This window comes from Lissotriton helveticus, chromosome 11 (genome assembly GCF_964261635.1).
Source record: "Lissotriton helveticus chromosome 11, aLisHel1.1, whole genome shotgun sequence".
Taxonomy (NCBI): domain Eukaryota; kingdom Metazoa; phylum Chordata; class Amphibia; order Caudata; family Salamandridae; genus Lissotriton; species Lissotriton helveticus.
In genome coordinates this window covers 292170714-292191302 of record NC_136072.1, presented here as the reverse complement: position 1 = coordinate 292191302, position 20589 = coordinate 292170714, and the positions used below count along the sequence as shown (strand labels likewise).

Genomic DNA, 20589 nt, shown 5'->3' with positions numbered 1-20589 from the left:
TGCACATCAAAGGTGCAAAATTAGCAAGTGCCCTTGAAATTGACATAATCTTCCCCCTTGTCTATGCTAGACCACCCCCTTCTAATTCATGAAAAGTCAGTTACCCATATTCGATCTGAAGAGACAGAACAGGAAACCAATCGGCTAGAGCCTTCCGTGCTTTTAGTACAACCAAAGGACCCCATGAGCCAATGAGAATACACAATGCCAGTTTCATCATGGTTTTGTGCTGCTAGATGGCACGTAAAGTGTTTAGAAATGTACTTTGTGATAATTTAAATGTATGGGGGTGTCTGGCCCCAATTTCTCTGATGTAGAGCCTACGCATTGCCTCGAAAGAGTCCTGCATAGCTTTGCAAATCACAAGTTACCATAGACAATTTAAACAGCATTACCACAAAATGACCTTTCTGTCTGTGACTGGCGTTATGATTCACAACCACAAAGAAAGTGCTCTTTATATCGACTTTCTAAGGAGGACAGTCTAAGTTGGTCAAGCCAGGGGTGGGACTTGTGAACTTCCGGCTGCACACGTTTCTCTCCAACAGCTGTTCAACACACTGAGGTATATGCCATGTGCACCAATGGATACAGTGACAGTGGTTTTGATGACAGATTTGGCTGCGATGAATTGTCAGCGCTGGGTCGTATCTGAAATGGCCCATTAGTAATTTCTTAGACGGTGTCATGGGCTCCACCATTTTTTTTTTAAAATTTTATTTAGGAACGGAAAAAATAGAGTAGCGATTACATTTCATTCTGCTACCTGAACAATATGAAAATAAACATGTTCTTTTTACATTTTGCCATTTATATTTAACACTGTTAAAAATAATATACTCCGGTATCTTATGTACAGCGTCCTCTACAAAATGTCAGATTTGTAACGTTGCGGGGATGGGGCGGAGCTCGTGGGAGTGTGCGTTTCGGAATACCTGAGCAGAGTTCGAACAATGAGGGTATACTTCCCAAGGGAGGGGTAGCTTAAGATGCAGTCCGAAGAGAGGGGGAAGTGCGGTGAACTGGCAGCTGCCGTTTTCTGAAACGAAACAAAGATACAAAATGTAAAGGTATAATTTAGAATTGACAGAAAATACTATGGTTATTTCACAACATTCCTTCCAGCTCACCCCTTTTTCTTCAAACACATCAAAAGGAAATTCTTAAATGAGAAAATTACCATAATCTATATATCTATCACTATTGCCTGTAGAGTAAAATATATAATAATTCATTTTTAATATCTATCTATCTATCTATCTATCTATCTATCTATCTATCTAGATTACATAGTTAGTGATAGTAACTCTGTAGTTATGGTTAGATCACAGTTTCAGTTGGAAAGGCAATTTAATTTGTTGAACAACTTTTATGCTGTCAAATTAATCAGCACAACACGACGTTTCATGCAAATCTGTCGTCAGGATGTCAAAAAAGTGGCTTTTACCCCTCGAATTGCCATAGGAATGTTTGCTCTTTGCTACAGGAAAAAACGGTGAGCGGAATTACACCAAACTTGCCATGAAAGTCGAAATTTACTCAAAGAAGAGACTTTCCTTGGTTTGCTTTAAATCTGTTAAGTAGTTTTCTAGAAATAGCATATAAACAGGGCAAAAGTCCTAAAAAAAGAAGTGGGGAGACTAACCTAGTTAGATGCAACTGGCAACATGGGGTGTGACATCACGGTGCATGAAATCGTGGCGCGTGACATCGTGGTGTGTGACATCGTGGCGTGTGACATCGTGGCGTGTGACATCACGGCACGTGACATCACAGGAAGTGGCATCATAAGAATTGACATCAGATCTTAAGCCCTCACATTAAATGTTTAACATGTCTATCATGAGTACGGTATACAGACATAATATTGATTAAAAAATATAGAATAGCACTAATATTGAAGTCAAAATATAGAATGGACAAAATATCGAATAGACAGAATATAGTGGTGAAAAATATCGAATTGAAGGTAAGTAATATAATATCGATTTTTAAAATATAGAAAGTTAAAATATCGAAGTATATAATATAAGTATTAAAATATATCGATTTTTTAATAATATTGAATTTTTTAAAGTACTTTTTTATGTAATTTAATTTTTGCGTAATTTAATTCTGTAGCGGGTTGTGGGTTTATAGGGAAATAGGGTGGGAAGTAATTTAATTGTAATTAATTAAATATGTTAATTTATTTATTGGTATTCATTTTGAATTAATTGTTAATTAATTTTTAAATGGTAATTAACTTTTAATTGGTAATTTATTTTTATTAATTGATTAATTAATAATTATGTTAATTGTATTAATTTATTTTCTGTAGGGGGTTGTGGGTTTATAGAGGAATAGGGTGGGAAGTAATTTAATTGTAATTAATTAAATATGCTAATTTATTTATTTGTATTCATTTTGAATTAATTGTTAATTAATTATTTAATAATTTTTAATTGAGAATTATTTTTTATTAATTGATTCATTGATAATCATGTTAATTGTATTAATTTATTTTCCATAGTGGGTTGTGGGTTTATAGGGGAATAGGGTGCGAAGTAATTTAATTGTAATGAATTAAATCATTTTTATATATTCATTGGTATTGATTTTTTATTCATTGTTAATTAGTTGTTAATTGGTAATTAATTTGTATTAATGGGAAGTTAATTTTAATAACTAATATTTATTTGTATTTTTAATTGATTAATTATTACAATAATATTAAATTGGTAATTTATTTTAATTAATTTTTTATTGGTATTGATATTTAATTTATTTTTATTAATATATTAAATCTTTACTTTCCCTACTGTTAAACTCACTAGAGTGGGAAAAGTAATTTTTATCCCTACGCTATCCAACGCTTTACCTACTGTTGAACTCTCTGGAGTGGGAATAGTAATATTTACCCCTACGCTATCCAACGCTTTCCCTACTGTTGCACTCTTTGGAGTGGGAATAGTAATTTTTACCCCTCCGCTATCCAACGCTTTCCCTACTGTTGCACTCTCTGGAGTGGGAATAGTATTGTTTACCTCTACGGTATCCAATGCTTTCTCTACTGTTGCACTCTCTGGAGTGGGAATAGTAATTTTTACCCCTACGCTATCCAAAGCTTTCCCTACTGTTGCACTCTCTGGAGTGGGAATAGTAATTTTTACCCCTACGCTATCCAACGCTTTCCCTACTGTTGCACTCTCTGGAGTGGGAATAGTAATATTTACCCCTACGCTATCCAAGGCTTTCTCTACTGTTGCACTCTCTGGAGTGGGAACAGTAATTTTTACCCTCCCGCTATCCAACGCTTTCCCTACTGTTGCACTCTCTGGAGTCGGAATAGTAATTTTTACCCTCCCGCTATCCAATGCTTTCCCTACTGTTGCACTCACTGGAGTGGGAATAGTAATTTTTACCCCTACGCTATCCAACAAACGCTTTCTCTACTGTTGCACTCTCTGGAGTGGGAATAGTAATTCTTACCCTCCCGCTATCCAACGCTTTCCCTACTGTTGCACTCTCTGTAGTGGGAATAGTAATTTTTACCCTCCCGCTATCCAATGCTTTCCCTACTGTTGCACTCACTGGAGTGGGAATAGTAATTGTTACCCTCTCGCTATCCAACGCTTTCTCTATTGTTGCACTCACTGGAGTGGGAATAGTCAGTTTTACCCCTACACTATCCAACGTTTCCCTACTGTTGCACTCACTGCAGTGGGAATAGTAATTTTTACCCCTATGGTATCCAACGTTTACCCTACTGTTGCACTCACTGGAGTGGTAATAGTAAATGTTACCCTCCCGCTATCCTTCGCTAAAAATATTGTATACTTTTTATTAATATGATGTTAATATATATATATGTTAAAAAATAAAATTGTATGTTTATTTTTTTTAACTTAAATTAATTATTTAATAATTTTAAGGTTATTTAAGTATTTTTAAGTATGTTCTAGTTAATTATATTTATTATTTCATTGATTTTAAATTACTTTTAGGACATTTAAAAAAATTCGATATTTTGACTAACTATATTTTTTAACGATATTTTTGATTCAACATTTTTGTACTTACCTGTTTGTAGATAGGACTTCGATATTTTTGTATTCTATATTTTGACATCGATATTTGAGGTATTCTATATTTTTGTATTCGATATTTTGTCAGTGATCCATGAGTACAATGGAGCATATTTCGAGTATATAGGGAAACCCTCCAGATTGAGGCAGAATATTCACACTTTTGTAAGCTACACATAAAACAATGTAATCTTTTGTCAGCGTTAACTTCCTCTACCCATACTGCTATACAAGAAAAAATAGTGGTACTTAAATTATTTCAATGCCTCCTCAGGGGGAGTAAGCACTATATAAATTAAATTTATTTTGTGTAAGTACTTGGAAAGAACAATACATCTGACATTCTTACAGTGCATGCATATGGACCTAAACAGAGTCTGAACAAAGTGAAAAGCTGCCTCTCTAAAGTATGTGTGAAGTGCTAACAAGGTGTGAGCCTATGTTTCCCATCTGTTGTATTTGCTTCTAGGTGTGAGTCCTGACTGCTGCCAGCCAGGAGACTCCAACAAAAGGAGGCCTGATGACCCCTCAGATTCGGCCTTTGTCATGGGCCTAGCAGGAATCTGAAAGAAGAAAGCCCCCTCCCCGCCTGCATGTTGTTGCGGATTGAAAGCAGACAACAACGTGCAGGCACTGCTGAATGTGTCCCGGTGTTTGCAAATTACACCGGGACTAATTGAGCATATTTCTGTGGGCCCAACTTTTTGGAAGGGTGGACGGCGTCCACCCTGTGAAAACAGTGGGTGGATGCTGTCCACCCACGTGTACCCCCCGACTCGTGCCCTGCATATACAAATATATTGATTTAGCTAAGAAGGGTTAAAAAGTTAGAGATATTGTGGCCATTAGACTGAGGAAGCGCCCTAAACTCAGATTTGCAGACCATCTGCTAAGTTAACAAAGTATTTAAATCAAATTGGACGAGAGACCTTTTTCTCCTATTGTCCATCTTGGCTCGTCACACCTAAAATCGGACCTATGGATCTGAAGATCTTTGATTAGATAACTGCAACTGAGAACAATCTGTTGCAGATGATATTACAGGATACATTGGAGCGTCCTGTGACCCCTTTGTTTGGCTGGATGGAGACTCTTCGTTCAAGATTTAAAAAAGTAAATTTTGTTGCAGGGTTCACAGGCCCTGATGTAGGCTTACTGGACACAAGTGCTGTTCCAATGGTCTTACAATCCTATCTTGGGGTCCGCAAACCCAGACAAAGACTGCTGGACCCATGTAGGCCACCTCTCAGACGCATGAACCATAGCTCAGTGTTACCGAATCCACAAAGGTTCTTGAACATTTGATGGACCTGCTCCAAGTTTGGTGGACCTGGAACTTGGTCTGTGGACCCACAAGAGGTACAACAAGGACCCAACCCAAAAGAAAACCCCCCCAAAAATAAAAAAGAGACCAGGCTCTATTTAATCACACAAAGAACACTCATTGGCCTGGTCTAATGGCCAACCCTCACTGTGTATGGCCTTTGGTTGTACACTGCTGGGTTGACCACTTGCAGTAGTTTGTCGTGGTCAAACTCTGCTGTGCACAGCCCTTGGCCATGGGCAACAGGGTTTGGCCGCCTGTGGTAGGTTGAATGCAGAGAATAGATGCATAGGTTATATGAGTGGGATGAAAAAACTGGTGGGTCTCTCAAAGGGGTGTGGCCGATGTAATTGGGGGCGTGGCTTAAAAACATGTAAGTTAAAAGTCTGTGCTTAGCATAGTGCGCAGCCCTACTGGTATTTTGCTGCTTCAGTCGTTGCAACCTGATATGTAAAGCAACAAGTAACATACCAACCAGAAATCAGGACTGTTGGCTTGGCCATTTTTTCTTTGTTGCATAAGATAAATAAGCAACAACTGCGGCTTCATGGTATATAATATTGAAATGCTTCATTTCTGAAATGATTAAACTGTGAATGAACTATAACGAGTCTCGTTGAAGTTACATTTAAGACAGTTAAGGGTGATACTGCTGCCGAGTTAAGTTTTTTTTTACCCTGAGGGTGAAAATGCTTCATTTCTGAAATGATTAAACTGTGAAAGAACTATAACGAGTCTCGTTGAAGTTACATTTAAGACAGTTAAGGGTGATACTGCTGCCGAGTTAAGTTTTTTTTTACTCTGAGGGTGAGTGCAAAACTGGCGAGCCCGATAGGGACCAGTCTCAGCACTTGCTTTATAGATCTTCCGGGACTGAGTGCCAGCAGGACCCAGCCCACTTAAAGCACTGACTGAAAATATTTGTACTTAAGAAAACATAATGAAATAACTCATTACTCTATGATGCATTAATGGTGCCATAGATAAATCATGAAAATGTTGTATAGGTATGTGTCTGTTTTTGACTGCTCTGGCACAACTGGGCTTTCAGAGATATCAAACTGCTGGAAACTGGTTGACTTCTCCATGGATCCAGAGATGCCTTCTTTTGACCAAATTCAGTGTCAGGAATTGCAGGGATTACCGCTTAGAAGCAAACTGACCTTTACTGAAATTACTTCACAACAAGCCAGTACCTATATCAGCAGCTTAGCAGACTGGACTTATTTTCCTGGAGGGTCAAGACTGGTTCCCATATGTTTGGTTCCATTTTATTATAACAGAGAAGCTAAAATAATGAAATATAGAGCAGCCTAGAAAAATTCATTGTGTTCAAGATTATGTCAAGAGTGTCTATCAATCGTGTTTGTACTACTTAGTTTGGTACGTGAACCGGTGGGTAAGGTGGGTTTTCTACCCGTCTGAATTTTCTGGTGGAGGGTGTGGGGAAAGGGCAGTAAGCATCAGACAGGCAGGCTTTAATGTATTGTTTTTTTTTCTTCGGTTTATGATAATAAATCTGCTCCAGGCCCTGATGTTTGTGGTTACAAAGAGGCCATTACCTCAAATGTATGGTTAAACCACTGTCCGTGAAGCACAGGTTTTGAAACAAAGAAAATAGCAAAAAACTATTTGCAGTTCATCAATTACTTTTGCCAGGCAAAGGGTAAAACTGATTGGATTTTGCAGCTGCAGTCACATTATTGTGCAACATTTTGCTCATATATTACGGAAGCACTTACTCAATAAACAAGCTTCGGCTAATTTTGGTGATAGTCAGAGGTCTCACTAAACTGAAAAGGAAATATACAAACAATGGAATGTTGTCATTTTTGTTTGATCTTATTGGTAGTTATAGATGTCTTCAGTCCAACATTCCTCCAACAGTTTACTCTTTTAAGGCCACATGTGTAATAAACTTACTGAGCACAGGCTTCGTGGTACCAGAACTACTGAATTATTCATATTTTGACGTGTTTTTAAATGTTTCACTTTTTTACATCAAAACCTTGTGAAATGTTAGGTTTTCCCATGCAATTTGGGCTGCACTGGGGCTATCCTGCTGTTCTCCCCAAGGCCCCGCCCGCACGTGACCCCCGAGAATTTGACTCTCCTGAAGCCCCTGTTGTACTGTCAAGGCGATTGACCTTTACACCAGGCCCAGTCACGTGCCCTTCTGTCGAGGGGGGAAAACGAACGTTCGATATTACAGCCCACGCAGTGACGCACTGGGGACGTCCAAATTACACGTTTTATAACTTATTCTGGCGCAAGGAGCTCGTGAACTTCTCTCTCTCCATTCCACATCCTGGTTTCACCTCAAATAATTCGACATTTTGCACCGGGAACCAGGTGCCTGAGAAAGGAAGCTTCTCACGTACAAAGCCTCGGCACGCGGTCAGGGGAGACGCTTGGCATATTTCTTGGAAAGCAGCTTACCTGTCCCGGCTCGCCCGCCACCTGGGCATTATGTAAACAATGCGCATTCCTGGGTGACACCTGGGGCAATTGTTCTCTGCAGGCCCCCATGCAATGGCACGTGGCCTGACAGTCAGGGCTTCTGCCTGTGGCGAATGTCAGGTGCCAACGCGGAACTGATGGATGGCCAGCGATGCTGCAATTAGCAATGCACAAGCAACGCTTGTTTATAAGAATACCTGCATGGCTCTGCCCAGACGGCTGATACCACCTGTTTTGAGGACAGCATCTCCAACAACAGGAAACGCCATCATAAAAGGGTGTTCGAGTCCAGAGTAATCGCAGGTACGGCCAGCTATGCTTAAATGTATAGGCTGGAGGTCAAACGTTTAGTATATAATATATACGTCAATATTGCAGTGCTGGAAGGTCTGGTCTCACAGATCAGGGTGTTGGCTGATTTGTCGGCCTGTTTTATGTTCTGGTGGGCCGGTTTTTACTGTTGATTTCTCTGATATGAGTATTTCCACAAACATTGCCTGTAGCAATGACAAATGCACTCTGTCTCCGATACCATGCAAAACACATACACCTTGACTATCTTGGCTATCTAATTTGCTAATGGGGACCTAATGTATTCATTTGGATCCCAAGCCCATTTTCTGACCCATTTCTTCCCTGTTGGCCTCATTTAGTGTTTGATGGAGTGGGAAGAACACTGTAAAGGGTGAATGCCTCCCCGGCTACATCCTGCCCCAATAACAGACGGGTTACAATTGTAGAACAGACAGGCTACCATTGTAGAACAGATGGGTAACCATTGTAGACAGATGGGTTACCATTGTAGTACAGATGGTTTACCATTTTAGAACAGCTGGATTACCTCTGTAGAACAGCTGGGTTACCATTGTAGAACATGTTGGTTACCATTGTAGTACAGACGGGTTACTATTGTACAACAGCTGGGATACCATTGTAAAACAGCCGGATTACCATTGTAGAACAGGTGGGTCACGTCTGTAATGCCTATGGCGACCATGGCTTGTATTCTCCCTTGGGTCTTGTGACAAAAAACTATTAATTGGCTGTTGTGCCAGCAGCAGGATATCACGGAATTGTCAAAGTTGTTCTTATTATTGAGGAAGTGCCAGGAGAGTGTGCAATTCAATCATCTGGCAAGAAGCATCTGCTTATTAACAACATAAAATCGCCATTATATAAAAAATTGCCCTGACGAAGTTCTTTTTATAAGAACGAAACGTGTTGGCTGCCCGGTGTTTTGTCAAAAATGAAAGAAGAATAAAGAAAATCTGAACAATGTGAACTATTGGATGGACATTCATAAATTTACTGTTTTGGAATTTGTATGAGGTGGTGCAACCCTCAGTAGGTAGAAGATTTGCTGCGTGAGAATCTTTTTTGGGCATCTAGAAGGGGTAGATATTATTTTGATAACTGCAATTTTGCACCTATTTGTAATTTATAAAATGTTTTCTTAGTGATTGTTTTGTTGAAAAGCTTTTATTCAAAGCCTTAGTTGGTTATGCTGACAAGCCAGCGATAAAGACTGCGGACTTGATTGGCAAAATGTATGTCTGATGTTATAAGTTTGATCTCTTTATTATAAAAAATCGTTTCAAAGACAGTAGGCAGGACGTATTTATTGTGGAAAACACATGCACAGGTATGCAAACGATCTTTATGGGTGGGATGTTGTTAAACTGTCCTGACGTTTGTAGGAAGGTAATTCATTGCATGAAATCTCACAGATTACCATCCTAAACTAAGAGTTTGATGTTAGTTATCCCTTTGACGAACCCTGGAACTAAAAGATTTGTATTTCGAAAATATGTGTTAATGTTGTATGCTCTTCACACCGTGTAGTTGTTTACATCTTTGTAATTGTGTGACCGTATGCCTAATGGTTGTCTTGCAGGAAAACTTATTTTCAGTCTAGTAGGCATGTGTTGTTTGAGGTGACAAACCTACAGTAAATTGGTATAGGTCTGATAGCTTTGTTGGAAAAAGTGTTAGGTACTGTAGGTCTGATCTGTCTATTATGAAAGGTTAAGAGAATTTCATACAGCCGAACATATTTGTTGTGAAAAGCATACATTAAAGCCAACATGACTTTAAGAGTTGATTATTATTACACCATGTCAAAGCCAGTACACATGTATTTTTACATTGAATTTTATAAATTAGTATAGTAATAAAGGATAGTGGCTGACAAACCTTTGGCTTAAAGATTTGAACCGTGCTAATCCTTGATAGATAGCCTGACATGTGATTGCATGTTGTTCTGGCAAACATAATTTTCTATATAATTGTAATACTAGACTCTATGCACAATGATTGTCTTGTGGGAAAGGTTAATGTCATTACAGCCTCTATAACCTCCTGAATTGGTTATGGTGGCAATGCAGCAATAACGGGTATCAGCCTAATTGGTTCATTGGAAAACGTTAAGCCCGATGCTATGGGTCTGTTATTATGAAATATTATGATAGCAACAGTATGCCTAGTTCATTCATTGTTAAAAGTACATATTAATGCCAATAAATCCTTTCGCATTGATTGTTAGTACATAGTCTATCCACTATCTCCCACGGATCCCTCCAGCCAGCCTACACATTCCAGCAGCCCCCGCTGCTGGGACGTGATTGGAGCTTCGTTGGACAGCCATTTCCCGCCTAGGTGCCTTCAAGATCCCACACCTCCTTCGCATCGCAGGACTCCCACAGATCGATCCTGTCTACCTACACACCCCAGCAGCCTCCGCTGTTGGGACGTGATTGGAGCTTAGTTGGTCAGCCGTTTCCAACCAAGGTGCCTTAAAGAACCCACGCCAACTCACACATCGTGGGACTCCCACAGCTCCCTACCATCAGCCTACACATTCCGGAAGTCTCCACTGCAGGGGCGTGATTGGAGCTTAGTTGGACAGACATTTCCCACCTAGGCACCTACAAGAACCTGCACCACCTCCTGCATCATGGGAATCCCACAGATACGTCCCACAAGCAAACATATTCCTGCAGCCTCCGCTGCTAGGACGTGATTGGAGCTTAATTGGCAGCCGTTTCCAACCCAGGTGCCTTAAAGAACCTGCATCAACACATGCCTCGTTGGACTCCCTCAGCTCCCTCCTGCCAGCCTACACTTTCCAGCAGCCTCCACTGCTGGGTTGTGATTCGAGATTTACTGGATAGCTGTTTACCACCCAGACGCCTCAAGTACCTGTGCCACTTCCCAAATTGCGGAATACACGCAGGCGGTGCCTGGGTACAACTCGGGCCAAGGGCAGGCCCATCCACGTCATCATAGCCCATAGGAGGCTAGACCGGGCCACCCCTCTTTTGCCTGACTCTACATCTTATGGTACTATGCCTGCCATTCCTGCCCCTGCACTGCCTGATCCCCCATCCCTGCGCTACTTGCTTCCTTGCCCCTGGGCTACATGCCGTCACTGCACTTGTGCTGCCATCTGTTCCTGCACTGCCTGTCCTCCCTTCCCCTGTGCTGCCTGCCATCCCTGCCTGCTGTCCCTGTGCTGCCTGTCTCCCCTGCCCCTGAGCTGCCTGCGGTCCTTGCCCCTGCACTGCCTGCTGTCCCTGCACCGCCTGTCATCCCTGTGCTGCCTGTTGTTCCTGTCCCCGTGCTGCCTGCCATTCCTGCCCCTGCGCTGCCTGCTGTCCTTGCCCCTGCGCTGCCTGAAGTTCCTGTCCCTGCACAGACTGATATGCCTTCTCCAGGTCCTTGCCCTGCACCCAGGTCCACTTGGACCTCCTACCAGGACCACAAATAAAGGCAGCCACATGCCCATGCAGTGGACACGCACAGCAGGTATGCAGCTAATGCACCACAGGTTGGACAACAACCTGCATCTGGACCCCTGGCCCTCCTGTCTCCCTATGGTACACAGCAAAGGAACTCCTGAACCTGGATGCCAAAATAGCAGCTTTCTCTCCTCCTCCCAACGATCCATCAAAGGACCCTTCACCTCCAGACACTGCTACCTCTCCTGCGACACAACCTATGAAAGATTCTGCCCCACCCCTGCCCACAAGACCAAGAACACTCTGCAACCGCTCCATTGTATCCTGCTTAACGCCCGCTTACTCTGCAAACATGTGTTGGAAATCTTGGACATCATCACCACCCTCTCATGGACGTTGCCTTCATCACTGAAACATGACTCAACCCCTCCTTGAAGCCCAACATCACCACTATCACTCCCAAAGGCTACAAGATGATGCACCAAGACCGCACCAACAAGGAAACCATCAGATGAATTATCACAAATGATGACCCCCACGCCTCTCATGTAACACATCAACTTCCTAATACAACCTTGCGCGAAGACCAGGATAAGAGGTACTCTCACATACAGATTCCTGGGACCCCAGGCAACATTCTGCAATGCCATTCCCAACATTATCCCCCCCTAGCAACCAACTCTCACCACTACGTCCGACTTAGTGACCTCAACTTCCACTTGGATGACCCCAATGATGCCAACCCCATGACCCTCTTGGAAAACCTGAAGAACATTGGGCTCACCCGACTGGTCAACGAACCCAAACATAAAGCTGGACACGCACTTGACCCCATTTTCACCTCTAGCGAAAGTATCAAATTCAGCCACACCGCAGAACTCACCTGGACTGACCACACCATTGTACACTTCACCATCATCGAAGCCCAGCACATCACCACTAGACATCTGATCTCCTCCCACCACAGTTGGAGCAAGGTCACACAAACTCAGTGGTCACAGGACCTCATTACCTCCCAACCCGAGGCCTTTACAGACCTTGACCGGGATGTCAAGAACTTCGCCGTCTGGATCTCTGACACCATCAATAGAGTAGCCCCACTGAAACCCACGAAATCCAACACAACCTCCAAACATGCTAGCTGGTGAACCCCAGAACTCAGGACCACTAAGGGCGAATGCCACCAACTGAGAAACAATGGCGCACCATCAAGAACCCCACTTATAGAGCAGCTCAGAAATCAGCCCTTAGCAACTATCCCCGCCACATCAAAGAAGCCAAGAAAGCAGCCATTACCACCTGCATTGACTCTGTGGCCAACCACACAAAGGACCTCTTCAAAATAGTCAAAGAATTCTCTAACCCTACAGCCATAGAGAACACCATCCACCCCTCCTAAGAACTCTGCGATACTCTCCCAGGCTACTTCCACAGCAAGACCACCAATATCTACAACAATTTGAACCTCCAACCCGCCACTCCCAACCACAGCAACCATACCCAACCAGCAAACACCAGCCACACCATTACCACCTGGTCTCCGCTCACCACCCTGACCACCACAGCCATCAGTTCTTCCATCCACTCTGGGGTGCCCACGGACCCCTTGCCCCGCCACCTCTACAACCTCACACTGAACCCAATCAGCACACAACTCACAAGCATCCTTAACACCCCATCTCCACAGCAACCTTTCTGACAGCCAGAAACACGCAGACATCTGACTCCACCTAAAGAAAGCCTCCTCCGACCCCAGCGATTTAAAAACGTATTGTCCGTTCTCCCTGCTTCACTACCCACCCAAAGTTCTTGAGAAAGCCATCAACCAGCAGCTCCCCGAATTCCTGAATCAAAACCACCTACTGGATGCCTCACAATCAGGATTCCATGCCAACCACAGCACTGAGACCGTGCCGATTGCTGCCACAGATGATATCAGAACAATTCTAGACTATAAAGAAACGGTGACCCTGATCCTCCTTGACCTCTCTGCAGTGTTCAACACTATCTCCCACAACACCCTCATCAACAGACTCCACATAGGCATACAGCAAGATGCTCTCAAGTGGATCACCTCCTTCCCTACAGGATGCACAGAGAGCCTCTGACTGCCTCCCTTCACCTCAGCACCCAAAGACATCATATGCGGTGTACCACAAGGATCTTCCGTCAGCCCCACTCTATTCAACATCTATAATACCCCCTCGCACACATCAGCATATCCCACGGACTCAACTTAACTGATCCTCTCCCTGACGGAGGACCCCTCCAATGCCAAAACCAACTTCTGTGGCATCATGACCAACGTAGCCAAATAGATGAGAGACAATTGCCTCCAACTGAAGTCCAGCAAAACGTAAGTACTGACCTTCGGGAATAACGCTTCTGCATGGAACCACAGCTGGTGGCCTGCCGAACTCGGACTTACACTCGCACAGACCGACCATGTACGCAACCTCTGCATCATCCTCAACAGCGAACTGACCATGAAACAACAAGTCAATGCAGTCGCCTCCTTCTGTTTCCACACACTTCGCATGCTCTGCAGAATCTTCCGATGGATCCCAACCAACAACAGAAATACCGTCACTCAGACCCACGTCACCAGCTGCCTCCACTACAGCAATGCCCTCTAGTCTGGAATCTCTACCCAGTTCCTCAGAAGACTCCTGACCACACAAAATGCTGCTGCCAGACTCATCCAGGACCTTCCCAAATGAACCCACATCACCCCCACCTGAGAGACCACCACTGACTCCCCATCCGAAGATATGCCTGTTCAAGATCTTCACACACTCCTAGAAAGCCCTCCATGACCTAGGATTTGCCTACATCAATCATTGACTGAACTTCCACCAACCCTCTAGACACCTGCACCCCTCTTCACTCACCCTGGCACACAACACATCCATCTGTCGCAGCCGCAGCGGTTGCCACTCCTACTTCTACATCACTGCCAAGACCTGGAACTTCTTTCCCCTCCAGCTCGGTACAGCCCTCTAGCTGGTAGACTTCAGAAAGAGACTTGAAACCTGGCTCTGTGACTGAGACACAGCACCCAGATACCCCTGGGAGTGACAGCGCTGCACTTTACAAATACTGTTTGATTGAGTGATTGATTGAATATCCACAAGACCATTCCATGAAGGCTGCATGTTCCTATGCTTAATTGTTTTACTTATTTTTTTATTAAAAGGCTATGCCTGCCCCAACATTTTTCTTTTCTCATTTTATCTTGCATGTGCCCGTTGTTTGTGTGTCTTTTATTTTAAATGGGTGACTGATTGAATGCAAGATTGAGTCATTGCGTAGATGAATGGATGCAAGTTTGCAAGAATGGGTGACAGAGTGCATGTATATTGACTCACTGAGTGCCTAAACTTGCGGTGATAGTACAGCCACTTTCAGTTATGAGCCAGACTACTGCCCTTTTACTCTATATCTTGCTTCATTCATTCTTTACTTCACTCATTTACCAATACCCTAGACTATAATGTTGCCTTTCTTGAGAAGATCCTGTCTATTGGCTACATAACTTCTGTGTTTATCCTTTAGAGATGATATCCGTAGACCTTAACCCATTTCTTCATATGTGGCCAGGATAGATGGACACAAAACTGTACCTAGTGCCCTCAGAGAAAAGCACAATACAATGGATGATTCCACCACAGAGGACACAACACTCCACCTATAGCTGAAAAAGCTGGACACAGTACTTCAGGTAAGGCCTCCATATCAGCACATAACAGCTCAGATGTGGCCCTCAGGCCTAGTCATAATACTCCTGATGTGACCTCTGATTAGCTGTACCTTAATATTTTGTATACATTTTCCAGATAAATAGCATCAGTTTGTTTTTAACACTCCTGATTGTATTGCTTCAAAATTATAGGGTGTCTGTTGAACGGAATTAAATTGTGATACTGTGAAAAGCAATGCTTAATGTTGTTTACATTTTGATCCGAAAGACTAAAGTACACTTTAACAATCATAAACATACATTAAATTAAAGATATACCCAATGGTGACACTAAACAAATGTAATTGTAGGGGTTATTGCTTTACCCCAGTCCATTCACCTATTTTTTTTCATCATAGCGTTTTTCCAGAATGACAGGGCTAGGTTGCAGATGTACTGTCACAAACCAGGGAGCTCTGGAAGTCTTGTTTATGGTTCAAATCTTTTTCTTGTTTGCAAAACACAAAAAGTACCTTAAATGGGAAATGAGCCCTCAAGCTACGATACATATATGAATATACGTAACAATCCCCAAACTACCCCCTGCCCCCTGCCCCCTATGGAACCACACTGCTTGTGAAGATGAATGAGAGTGTAGTCTCTTGGACGCAGATGTACAAAATCAATCATAACTCCCTTGTGTGAAACTATTAGGAGCTTTGGTTAATCGGAGAAGGCGCTGGTATCGAGGGCAAGTGAGTTCCAGAAATTCTGAAGTTAATAAACCTAGGAAGGGGCACCATAATTCAGAGAAAGAGGCACCATGGGCTGAAAGAGAGAGGGTCAAGTGCTCCATCCCCAAAATAAAACCAAAGTCGATGTAACCAACCCTGGTAGATAGGGAGCTGTCCCTTACCCCAGTGTCATAGGATGTTCTGTGCCGCCCATATAACCAAACCAATTTGCCTTCCTTGACGGGATTTGAGGGAAAATGTGAGTAGGTTGGTTAGTCCCAGAATTGTTTAAGCTGGGAAAAGTTGGAGTTGTATATTGATATGGATAGCAAGATCATCAAGCACCTTTTGTCCAGTAGGAAGTGAGTTTCAGGAATTCCCATAGTAAGTGTAGTAATGAACTGGCAGTACACCTGGGTTAAAATAAGGAAGAACAAGAATAATTGGAATGAGAATGTTCCTGAATTAGATGCCAACTTGCTATAACAATTAAAGGATGTTTATATATTAATATATGTATGTTTGAATTTTATGAATAAGTATAATAGTTACATTTAATTTCAAACGTTTTAAATACAACTAATTTGTATTGTATCTGTTACTTTTTAATATATTTAATGTTTAATATTTATATATATTTTTTAAACTATATTGTGTACAACAATATTAATGACAACGATATTTTTAAATGTATATTTTGTCATTATATTATAAATATAGGATGCCAATGTTTTAGACATCAATATTTATGTGACAATATTTTGGTATGGCGATATTTCCAGAGGCAATATTTTGTCAGTTAACCCAAGTGGGAGCCTGGGTTCCTTTAGAACTGAGGGATTAACTGGCAACCTGGCAATTCCAGTTCTCATTTCTCCACTAATTCCTCAATTTCCCCCAATGTTTCACCCAGAAACACTGATTTCTTGCAGCAGCTGAAGTCCTCCCCACAGCACAAAGCTGTTGTTGTGCATCTCTTAATTTAAATGCAGCCAGTAACTCTTGTTTCTGACCCCAATAGAATTAAAAGGGCACTGGAAATATAGGCCTCAGGGGATGATACAGAGAATGTAGTTAGCACTTTACCTACATGCAGTTCGAATTCATAGATAGGACCTGCATGTAGGAAGAAGGCTGGGATTGCCAATCAATTGCAGCTCCCCAGTCTCTGCACCGTTCCTTTAATAGTCTGGCCTTTGAGACAGCTTTATCTGTTTCACCAGACTATTGTTTTACAATAAAACTCCACTGTAATTTAAGTTTTACCTTGGCCTAATCATCTCGTCATTCCAAAAGGGCCGTCAGGCATCTTGGCAGGACAAACGAATAGTAAAGCATGCAATAAAACATACAAAATAGCCACAGTGAGTTTGTATTCTAGTGCAAGCATAAGTATCCATGTGTGCCCTTCCTTTAATTGTTTCTACCATAAGAATAAAATTCTTATGGTTCCATAAACCTGTGAAAAAACGAATGTGCCAGGCTTCGTAGGAGCTGCTCTGTCAGGTTCCAAAGAGCCGCTCCTAGGAGGCGTGGTGCGTTAGTTTTTTCACAGGAATATTGATCTGTCGCTATTCCTTTGTTAAAGTTTAAACGATTGGGGTCTTGAATACCCTTCAGGACAGCACTTCATTTTGGATCTCCTCAGCACGTCACACCACATTTTAGCGGACTATTCACCACATGGGAATAGTTACCTAGGTCGCCCTTCACTGGCACCAGGACTCGGTTGCCACCTCCACCCCCTCTGTCCTGAAGAAGACCCTCAAGCAGAGGTCACAAGTCACCCTCTACGCACAAGTCGGGTCGAAACGTCGACGAATTCCCCCCAGCAAGGGCCTGTACCACATCCTTTTCCCCACCATTGGATGTTGCATTCATGCACTAACAGAATAATGCAAAATGTGTTTTGAATAAATATTGTGGACAGGTTACAATGTACTGGTTTTTCTCTTAAACCAGCATCTTCTTGGAACAAGGAACAGTTTGCAACTCTAAATCTTGGGATTTCACCCTTCTCTCCTCTAGCATGAGCACCTCCTTCCCCCTTTCGTTGGAGCAACATTTTAGTGCAGCTGTTGGTTAATGTCTTTACCGTTTGATTTATGTTTGCATTCATCTTTGAAAAATATGTATAAAAAAATGAATTTACTCAACTACAAAACTGTGGCTGTAGTGTGTATGTACGCATTGTGTATCTTGAGGAATTCTATTTTCCTTCCAGGGTGTTCTTTTACAGTTGAGTGGTATTGATTACCAGTGGTTGACCAGTAAGGCAACCCCATATGAAGTTTCTCTCATTATTTGGGTTTTCGCTCAAAAGTTAGTCAAGGCCCAACTTTTTCATATTAAACCTATTGTCCAGGCATGATGGAAGTTTGCATTGCTGCTGCATGTGAGGAACCTATTTCTGTTGTTATAGAGAAGATTGCATTGGTGTTGCCTTAGCTTTAGCTGCTTTGTGTGAGCGACTGTTGTACTTGTTCTCTTTTGCTGTTCTTGTTCTGTGTGTTTAGGGAAACCTGTAATGATGCCTCTTATGTACTACCTCGTCTTTGTGCTTTACTGCAGAAAACATTACCACTGCACAAAAGCCAAAATGATGCTTGTTTTGCTACATAAATCCCTTTCTCTCTAGTGATCTTATTCCATCCCATAACTATTCATTCCGACATTTGAGATGCGTCAGCTGAAATGGAAAGGTAGAGAGGCCTCTGGTGCTGTGATGCAGGGACAGACCGCTAGACAAGGAAGAAGCCTTCTCTCTAGAGTACTTGCTTCTTGAAATAAATGTTAAGGTGCTCAATTGGGTCATCAGCAAATGTAAAGGCATCTTAGGAGTGAGTATATGACTTTAATTGATTGAGGCTTTTGAGGCTTTGTTATGCCAATTATTTAGTGATGTCAAGTTTTACCAGCTGAGTTTTGGAGTGAAACCTCTTAATGGACACATAAACAAATCACTTGGTAAATTCTGAATGCTTATTACTAAAATGTTTATTTTGAAAGCACTTGCTTTACAGCAAACACACAATCTTTTTCAACATTAAATGGCAAACTACCTTGTACTGACTGTTATGTAATTTTATATGACTTACATATTTGCAATGCTGTCACCGTCTGGGACCTCGTAACTTTATAAATACACAAGGCACTATTTCCAACACTATTTCCCACTGCACCAAGCAGAATTTAGTTCTGTAACTCTCTGGTTACGAACAGAGACACATGCAGTGATCACATTGACCAATACAGGTTTCATTGAGCATTTCCCACAGATTAGTTTAACTTGCATATATTTTTCCTTATATTACATGCAGTTACCTGAAAATGAAAGATCAAAACAATATTTAGGTAATATGTTTTTCTCTTTAGCTGCGTCTTTGATCCCACCCCCACCCACATTGCCCTCAAGCTCACAGTTCCCATACTTTTTTTAAATGCACTTCGATCGCTGTCACAGACTCGTCGGTAGGTAGTGTGCGACTTACCCACATACCCCCCTCCGGCTGGCCTCAATCACGGATTGGAATTTTTCTTTTCATCCCTGTGGACAAGCCTTTCCAATACACGAACAATGGAAAGAGAAGAGATACAAAATAAAGTAAATGCATTATATATGCCACAGCGTATTACATGATACTGTTAAAATAGTCACTAACCCCCAGATTCATCAAGAACACATTTTGCTATTCCTTAATAGCGAAAAATACCGATTCGCTATTAAGGAATAGCAAAATGCTATTCATCAAGAAATCACACCAAAAACTGCGAATTCTAATAATTCCTTAATTGCGACTCGCAAATTAAGGAATATCTCCCCATTCATTTCTATGGGCCTAGAGCCCCATGGGAAAGAATAGGAAGACAATCTCAATTTGCTCATCGCAATTAGCGATTCGCAAATTGAGATTGCGATTTCAAGGGTGCAGGGGTGTCCAAAGGACACCCTGTTGCACCTCTGAAATTGATGTGTGCACATATGTTGAGCACACACATGCCCTTAGGGCATGTGTGTGTGCAACATGAAACTTTGAAAAATGCTTTTCAAAGTTTTTGCTATTTACCACGTAGTTAGACTTCGCGGTAAATAGCGGCCCCAGATTGCGTATTCGCAATTTTAAAATGGTTCATGAATTGCATTTAAGGAATCTCAAATTGAGATTCCTTAAATGCAATTAATCGCAATTTAGCGATTTCTAGAATTGCGATTTTTGCATTTGGGATGATGAATCCCAAATGCAAAAAAGCGCTCGCAAAGGGCTAGATTCTCAGAATCTGGCCCTTTGAGAGACGATTTTAATTTGATGAATATGGCTGTAAATCTTTGAGGAATGTGCCTTGCTGGGGTGAATAATGTACTTTATAGAGGTGGGCAAGCCAACAAATTAACTGGGAGAGCTGATCCACGGCCGAGTCAAGGGTCTGGCTGGCCTCTTAGAGGCCCTTCAAGAGCCGCATCCTGAAAATAGGTGGCTTCTAAATCATGCAACAATCATCATGTAAAAATATGACAGTCTCTTTAAAATCAAAAAAAGTATTTTTAACATGCAGAAGAATTTAACCTTAATACATCAGGGTCTTTTTA

General features: G+C 41.9%; 1 protein-coding gene across 2 annotated transcripts in view; it reads right to left on the bottom strand.

Moving 5' to 3' along the window:
• Window positions 1–688: 688 nt before the first annotated feature.
• ADRB3 (adrenoceptor beta 3) overlaps window positions 689–20589 on the bottom strand; it is a 77466-nt gene continuing 57565 nt past the window's right edge. The window contains exons 2-3 of one of the 2 annotated variants that reach the window (XM_078665393.1): window positions 19493–19560; window positions 689–1039 (exon numbers count right to left, since the gene is read on the bottom strand). In XM_078665393.1, the coding sequence (XP_078521519.1) occupies window positions 19521–19560 (40 nt within the window). In that variant the 3' untranslated portion in view covers window positions 689–1039; window positions 19493–19520. The remainder of the gene's footprint in view (window positions 1040–19492; window positions 19561–20589) is intronic. The other variant, XM_078665392.1, reaches the window with a different exon arrangement.